Below are 8861 nucleotides of genomic sequence, written 5' to 3'. Positions count from 1 at the left end.
TTTAGTTTAGGTCTAAAATACCCACGGTCCACTATTTAATCCTCGATCTATCATCTTTCTGTGATTGCATGCATGTGGATGTATTTAATTAACACGTCTGTACCGAATTAGCAGATTAGTAGGCCTACTTGCCAGTTTGTGTATATGATAAATGACCTACATATATGTAATTAAGTTTTTTAAACTGAAGTAAGAATATTGGATAGATACGATACATTGTTTATTTTGTTTAGTTTTTGATTTCATATGCATTTGTTGGTACACATTAAAAATTTACTTTAAGTGTTAAATAGGTATAATATCAATCTGAATTTATCAGAAAGATAAAGGCTGTGGAGATTAGTCCATTATTTAATTTATTTTCCACTTGTCTGCAAATAATTAAGACAAATGAACTTACTTTGCTTATAAATTCTCAGAGAGGTTTGATGTCTTGGCGCGAAAAATCACGGCTTATTTGCATTTTGCCATATATGACTTTGAGTCACTCCATATTTGGCCGTGGACGCCATATATGGGAACCCCACATTGCCATACAAGGAACTTGTATATTATACTGAATCTAGTAAATATTATTTCGCGTTTTATACCGAGATGCTCTGTCTATAGCATTGTACTTGAATGATAGATAACAATATCTCCTATATTTTCATGTCCTTCATCAGTTGATATACGCGCGCTTCGCACCAAAACACGACAAACAGCTTGGCCTACATTTCTACGCGCATTAATATTGACGTAGTGATTCGCCCGGTATTCCGTTTATGGCGAGGAGCAAATTAGGCACAGTTGATTCATTCTTCCATTCATGAACAGCTGATACTATACGTTTGTAACTGGACTTACTTTATCGAAAACAATGAACGGGACACATATTAACCAGCCAGCCTTCCCCACCGCTCCTGGGGGAGGGGTACCCACGTTTACGATGGAAAATGTCGATCCCTCAACTATGGAAGAGGATTCGGACTCTGATGGAGAGATTTCGGTGGTAACAAATCCCCAGGGTCTCAAACCCGGGAAAAAGACCAAAGGACGGGTCAAAATTAAAATGGAATTTATTGAAAATAAATTAAGGCGATATACAACTTTTAGCAAGCGCAAAACAGGAATTATGAAAAAGGTTTGCACTTTTCTTTTTATTTTTTGGAAAGTTTAGTTAAATTTGTCTTTTTTAAAGATTTCTCCTTTATTGTTATTTGGAATTGTCATCAATTGATTGTATTTAATTTGGATAGGCTTATGAGCTGTCAACTTTAACTGGCACTCAAGTGATGTTATTAGTGGCAAGTGAAACTGGACATGTGTACACATTTGCAACCCGAAAACTTCAGCCTATGATAACTAGTGACAGTGGAAAAGCTTTGATTCAAACATGTTTAAATTCGCCGGACCCTCCACCCGGCTCCCAGCCACAAATGACCATGGACCAAAGAATGAATCCAACGGGATTCGAGGAAACAGAATTGTCATATGCTGTCGCTGAGGAAGAACATGCAAAAGTTTGTAAAACAATTATCAGAATATACTCTTCATCCTACTTAATAGATATACAAAATTAGTTCTCTCTCATGTTAGTCTATTTTTATTAGATATATATATTTTTTTCATTTTGGGAGTATTTGATCTTTAATGAAAACTTTTTAATTATAATCTGATATAATTTTTTTTTATTTTCAAAAGTTTTTTGAAAAAAAAAAAGTATGAAAGTAAATAATTTTCCTAATTGTAAATTGTTATAAAGCTTGACTTGGCATTTTTAAGTATAGGCATTTAACAAGAAAAGGGGGGAAATCATAATCATAGAGTTGGGAGTTTATTTCTTTGTCTATGTACAGTTCAACTCTGAAAATGCTGTGTTTACCATCTGTTCCAAATCAAGAACCAGAGAAAAATACCATAAATATCAGCGGTGTGTTCCTCTCAGCTGGAAGCTTCTGTGCATTTCTTGCCACTAATAGCGTGATAAGACCAAGGCAGTGTGCTTCTTTGTTTGCATCTTGTATTAGTTGAAATGCCTTTACTGACACTCACAGCAGGAGGAGGGGGGGTGGGGGTGGGGGGTCTTATAGTAGCCATGGATGGAGGATTAATTTATAACCATGTTTTATCTTATTTGTCTATGTGAAGAAAAAAGCAATATATTTTATTTGTTTATTGGTTTAGATTTATGCACTTCCACTCACATTTATGCATTTTGATGCTATTTTAATACATGTATCAATGAAAACTTTCGGAGATTTAAAAAAGATGGATATGTTCATAATTTATTAATTAATGTAATGACTTAAGTTTTAAAGTGATTCTGTTAATTAATTTTTCAATGACATGTCACAAATTTAGTGAACAATTTTGAAACCCCTTATTTATATTGCAATGGCCTGAAAACCCATTCCCAGAACTTTTAGCAGGAGGTACAAAGCCAAATTCGGCACCAGGGATTCCCATATCCTGTGAAACCCGAGAACCCCTGTATCAAGCAGCTAATTGGAATCCTTCCATGTAGGCAAAGATAAAACAGTGCCTTTCCTCACATATGTCAAATTTGTTTGTTTTATATCAAATAGGCTTCTGTGCTGCTGCTGGGAAAGTTTTGGGAGAATATAATCTGGTAATCTAACTTGGGGAATGGGCGGATCAGTTGCTGCAGCGCTTATGGAGTGTTATATCATGCAGGCTCTTACTCTAGCTGTAGCTTATCTGTAAGATTCAGGCACTTCTGTGTAATGCCAAAATGGTTTCAATGAAAGAATTACTCATTTCTTCTTTTAATCAATCACTCATTTAAAAAAAAGATATTCTTGAAAATAAGGCAGCTGTGCAGGTTTCCAAAAGTGTATTATCTTTATATTGATTTTAAGAAAGGATAATGATGAGCAGAATATGAAAGCACTTTTTTTTATGGCACCTCAATAAGCACTAAAAATAATCCTGATTTTGGTCAATTAATTAGTATTATGGCAGTAAATTGGTTTGCACTGTTTTTGATAGATCATATATAAAAGGGGGAATATCTCTCTCTCTCTCTCTCGCTCTCTGTCTCTCTCTCTCTCTGCCACACTGACCAGTTACTGTCACGCATGTACACACATTTGTTAGGAATGATGGATAAGGTGTAGATATACATACATATATACAGCCACTCCAAGATCAGGCAACAAGCACTCGTACAAGTTAAAAGGAATGAATCTATCACCATGGCAATGCTTATCCCTGGAATTTCGGCAGCTAATATCATATAAATGCTTTGTACCTGAGTGATTTTTATCATCCAGCAGCACATGCTGCAAATATGTCTCTGAGAGGCAGCATGCCAAATTTGTGGCAGCAAAGCCACTCAAAATAGAAATGAGTTGGTTAAGGAATTCGGTATTAATTGGGTTTTTTAACAGGGAGATCTGTGTTTTTCTGGGAATTATTTGAAGAATTCAATTAAGTCCATATTATTCAATTGTACTTTGAAAATAGGAAGAATGTTGGCCATGGTTGATATTAATATAATTTAAGTTATTTAACATTGTGGAAAGGTTCTTGTAGAATAGGAAAATGATGTATTAAATTTTTTAACATTATAAAACAAGTACATGATGTTGCACGTGAAAGAGAAAAAAAAAATTAGAAATGCATGTACTGGTATATATTTTATTGATTTTAAAGCAGGGTTGTATATACTGCAGTTAATTAATTAAAAATCATGATGTGGAAAGACCATTTTGATTACAAAATATAAATGTATTTTGGGAACTAATCATTAAAAGAAATGAACATTTATTCTACAAATTATGGAGTAACAGTTGTTATAAAAGTTAGAATAAATATCATTTAGTTATTATATATAAAATTCCCAAATTTTTTCTACAGATACTTCAATGCATTTCCCCCCGAAAGAATGTGTTTATGGCTACCATTATCAACAGTTACTGATAGAACTAAAACACTGTAAAATTAAACAAAAATTCAGGCACAGATTTTATGCATGGATCCAAAAATATTTCCCAGGGAAAGGGGGGGGGGGTTGTAATGGAAACTTTGTTTACCTAAGTGTTTTCCACAACTTTACTTGGTGATTTTAAAAAGTTTGAATTTTTAAGAGGGGTCTTCTTAATTTCATAAAATGCCAGCATTTACACCAATTTTTTTTTATCAGACATGAGCTGCAAAAATCAATGTTAGATGCCATGACAAGTACTGCAGACATACATATACATATAAATTACTTGTTTTTACATGTATAGCCTCTCTTGAGATAAAAACCTCACTTCCCTTTTCTCTTAATTGTGTAGAAATAAGTAGAAAGCATATACGGTAATGCATAGAAGTAAAAGAGAGACTTTAAAGGCAGATAACTCTAGTCATTGACTCTGACTAACAAGTGCATGGTTTATTATTACAGGTTGACAACACAATGAAGCCAATGTTTATGCCCGTCTCCATCTCTGAGCCTGGAGTTGTCAACAGAAGCTCACCGGATAATACCAGTGGTACTTCGTCCCCACCCCAACAGCCAACCGCCCAGAGCCAGACCACCGCACAGGCCTCACCCAACTCAGCCGCCACATCCAAAAGTTTGGCCGGGATGTCCAATGTCAATCTGACCATCCCAGGCCTTCCACCAGGGGCAGTATTAGTTCCCCAAGGTAATTGTAATAACTAACATGTTGATGACTGGATATAAGAGGGCTGGATGGTTTTTAGAATACCATATGTCAATGCCCTGGAACAGAAGATCACTGTAGAGAGATAGTAGGAGACTAGACTATTCAAGTGTTAAAATATTTACTTAATATTAATAGTTTAAAGTGGAAAAAACAATTCAAATTTTAAGTTACCAGGTGGTTCTGATGGGTTATTTGTTGGTATCTAGCCTCTTTAATGAGAATGGCTCACCAATTATACATGTTTTCATGACGTTTGTTTTTGTTGTTTGTAGTTGGAGGAGCCCCACTGATCCCCATACAGCAGAATGGTCAACAGATTGGACAGGGTGCTCAGACTCAGACCCTGTACAGGCTCCCCAACTCCAACCAGATCGTAGCCTTCTCAAGTAGGTGCAAATCTTACTTGTTAATTTATAAACCAGCTTCATAAAAAATACCATACTGCAGTACTTTTTATTTGTAATGTCACAATTCATGTATTATTTGTCATAGGAAAAAGATTGTCTCGCATACAATGATATAATTTATGATTGACAGGTGCTAGTGGAGACTCCCCCTCCCAACAGTCAATGGTGACCTCGGGGTCAAGTTCTGATAACATGACCACCCTGACCAATGTCAGCACTGCAGGATTACAGACCGCTCAAACAGGTAAATCCTCCAATACTCACATGTTCTATTTTCACAAGTTATGTTCTTATTCACCAGTTCAAACGAACATAAATTATTTATAAATTAAAAACTCAAACACATATGTAGGAACTGCTTGGCCTGTGTCTGTGCAACAGACTTAATTTTAATTCAAAATTGTTACAAGTATATTCATTTACTCTTCTAGTTCAAAATCAACATTCTACAATATAAAAAATAAAACATTAGATACATGTACACAGTAAACGTTAAGGGGGGGGGGGGGTGGCTGTTGCACATAAAGCAACGAAATCTCGAATGACTTTGATTCCCTAATACCTGGACACAGGTAAACTACCTGTTCCGCACGAGTACACTTAACCCCGTATACTCGTCAGTAAACCAATCGAAATCAATATACTATAAATAACACCGGAAACAATAACAACACGTGTTTCCCTTACCTTTTATAAATATATTGGGTGTGATTGATACACAAGCAATAAGTTTAACACATCTTATGTAAAATAACTGCTTTTCAATAATCACTTTAATCATTCACAATTTCACATTCATAATTTGATGTAATTTTATGAGCAGATGTTTTCTAAACCTATAAAATCGTGAGTAGCTGACAATCTGGTGGTTAATTGTAGGTTCACAGAACTCGGCAGCAATGACCCCGGGAGTAGTGATGTACCACACACCTCAGGGAATTGTGTATGCACCCACGACCCTTCAGGATGCCAGTCGCTCTATGTTCAACTTCCAGCCTACCCCCACAGCCTTGTCATTGCCGCAGTCAGAGAACGGTCAGCAGATCATCACCATCCCTATCCCCGTCAGTCTAGCTGCTGCAGGCAACTCACAGGTAAACATAAACAAAAATCTTCACCTTTGAAAAAAACTTATACTATTGTCCAACAGACAAAGGGCTTGAGGACCAAGTAAATGGGAGGAAATGGTGAAAATTTTATCACTGTTTTAATGATCAAACTGGTGCACACTTAGAATTCTACTGTCCTCAAATGAACTGGTAAAACTTAAAATCTCTAAAATCTATCTCCATTTACTTCACTTAGAAACTAGAAATGACAAAAAAGGAAAAGTTGACAATCCTTTCTCCTACATTTTATTTCTTGACAAAATATAAATGTATGGATTACTAGCCAGTGAAGTATTTTGTACTTAAAATGTTAAATGATTGTAGCTTTTTTAGTCTATATCTATTGTGATCAAAATGGTCTTATATTCAGAATTGATGAATTCCTTCAATTTTAATCAAATTAAAACTTGTAATTATTTAAATGTTATAATGTGTGTATATTGATACTGGTACATTTTTAATGTACAGCACATTGTATTTATTGTATGAGTTTGAATTTTTTCTATTAAAGGTTCCCATATATCAGTTTGCAACTCAGATGTCAGACACCTCTCAAACATCATTGTCCCAACCCACACCTGCTAAAAAATCCAAGAAATGACAGAGGCAGCTTGGTAAGAGAAGAGTTATCTTCTCTTGAGCAATGGAGGTGACAGTGGTTATGTGCCCCTGACTTAGTGATGAAGGTTGTCTTCCCTGAATGATAAATTCAATGGTGATTAATTAACACTAAAGTGCCAAAAACATTAGTCTAATAATTATAGATATGATGGAACAAGTTAGCACAAAGTTCATGGAATGCTGTTTCAAAATGAAGAATATCGAAGGAGCATGATTAAGATGGACAACATGTCAACACACTGTGTTAGCCATACAAATCAACACAAAGCAATAGGGGTTCCAGAAAAATCTTGATATTAATAGGGCTGGTATGTGACTTGTTACATAATCCAAACAAATTCAATCAGTCTAGCTAGATGATCAAGATCACAAGTTTGGATGCATCCACATTTATTAAATGAATGGAAGCTTTGTTAAGAGATGTATTTAACTTTTTAGATGTGATGTTATGTACTCCATGCACATGGGCATCTTGTCTGCTCTGCTCTCTGACATATATATAAATAATTTATATGTTTGTCAGGGAGCAGAGCCGATAGGATGCCCATGTGCTCCGTGTGATTTTTTTTTTCATATTTCTAATCAGTCTTTTTATTTATTCATCTTTTTAATCATATTTCATAATATGCATCAATAATTCATAGAGTTATTCAGATGTTCTCCATGTAAGTTATTGGTTGAAGATCATGGTACATGTATTTTTAAGTAGCACTTCAATGAATTTATGTGAACATGAACAGTATCTCTTTAATTAGTTAATGATCAGTTATAAATAACAAAACAAATGGCAGCTGTAGATTCACTTAACTGTAGAGTATAATTCATGTATCAGTATTGTTCAATTTTATTTAATGTACATCTGTATATCAAAAGTTTGGACCAGTTGTATTTGTATGTTACAATATACGTACGGTGTATTAATTTCATACAACTATATATATGTACAGTAAATGAAGATTCCTCATGAAATTAAAAAATTATCAGATTGTGTACAAAATTTTTTTTTTGATAATTCTGACAAGAGTCCAAATTTTAAAGATATCTTTCAAATTATTTCAGAGCATATGACAATGTTATTGAATTTCTATCCTTGCACAATGGGAATCTTCATTACTTAAATTAATAAAGGGCTTATATTTTGTTGTAAATGGTCATCTGTTTTATATCTATCGACTTTTTGCATATCAAACATGTTTAGAGTAGATTTTGTAAATGAGTATTTCTTTATGTCTTATTTTGACTGTTATCTTTTTATTTCGTAAGTTTCTTCACAATTACACGTAGGTGTTAATTCATTAAACTTTGACCTACAAAATTTCTGGCATACACGTAATGAAGTGTTTGTGGAATTAAGTAATTTACCCGACTATTTATTAGCGGTAACTAGTCACATTTTTAAAAAAACTTTTTTAGTGGTATGTTACAATTTTTTTGAAATCCAGTTCATTGTTATTTATTAATGTTGAATCATTTGTATCATATCATGTTTTTTATAAAGATTCATGTTCAGAAAGCTGAGATTAACATTTTTGTTATAAACAAAGATGATGCAAGTTGAAAAAGTAAAGTATTTTTCTGTTACTGTCTTTATTATTAAAGATTTTTGTACAGTACAAACTTTTCCTTTATTATTAGCATACTTGATAATCAGATTTTTAAAATTGCGAGCAGAATTGGTATGCTGTGCGAAGACATGCTTTTGGACCATTAGAAGATTGGTTTTGGAAAATGAGATTAATTTTGCCAAATGTTCCATTTTCCTTTCAAATCCTATTGATTTCAGATCACCCAACTTTTCAAAAGGTTTCTTGGATAATGGGATCCCGACTTTAGTCAAATGTCTTCAGATCAGAGTCGTGGCACCGTTAGGTCATGAACAACTATTGTGCACATTTAGTTCTTCAGATATATTTTGAAAAGTAATGGACCAGACACAAAAATGGGACACACAGATAAACAGAGACAGAGGACAGATATACCTTTTCAATTCTTGCTTGCTACAAATTGTCTCATCCAGTGGAATAATATCTAGAAACAAGAGATGTTTGTGAAACACTTATGCCCCC

At 34.2% G+C, this 8861-nt stretch overlaps 1 protein-coding gene across 1 annotated transcript; it reads left to right on the top strand.

The window, feature by feature from the left end:
- The first annotated feature begins 568 nt into the window (after positions 1-568).
- Positions 569-8417, top strand: LOC128177967 (serum response factor-like). The gene is made up of 7 exons (XM_052844903.1): positions 569-1123; positions 1239-1502; positions 4394-4637; positions 4931-5044; positions 5196-5309; positions 5945-6159; positions 6686-8417. The coding sequence occupies exons 1-7, from the start codon at positions 860-862 to the stop codon at positions 6773-6775; spliced, it is 1305 nt and encodes a 434-aa protein (XP_052700863.1). The 5' UTR covers positions 569-859; the 3' UTR covers positions 6776-8417.
- Positions 8418-8861: the final 444 nt, after the last annotated feature.

Source organism: Crassostrea angulata, chromosome 3 (assembly GCF_025612915.1).
Source record: "Crassostrea angulata isolate pt1a10 chromosome 3, ASM2561291v2, whole genome shotgun sequence".
Taxonomy (NCBI): domain Eukaryota; kingdom Metazoa; phylum Mollusca; class Bivalvia; order Ostreida; family Ostreidae; genus Magallana; species Magallana angulata.
This window is presented reverse-complemented; position numbering and strand designations above follow the sequence as displayed.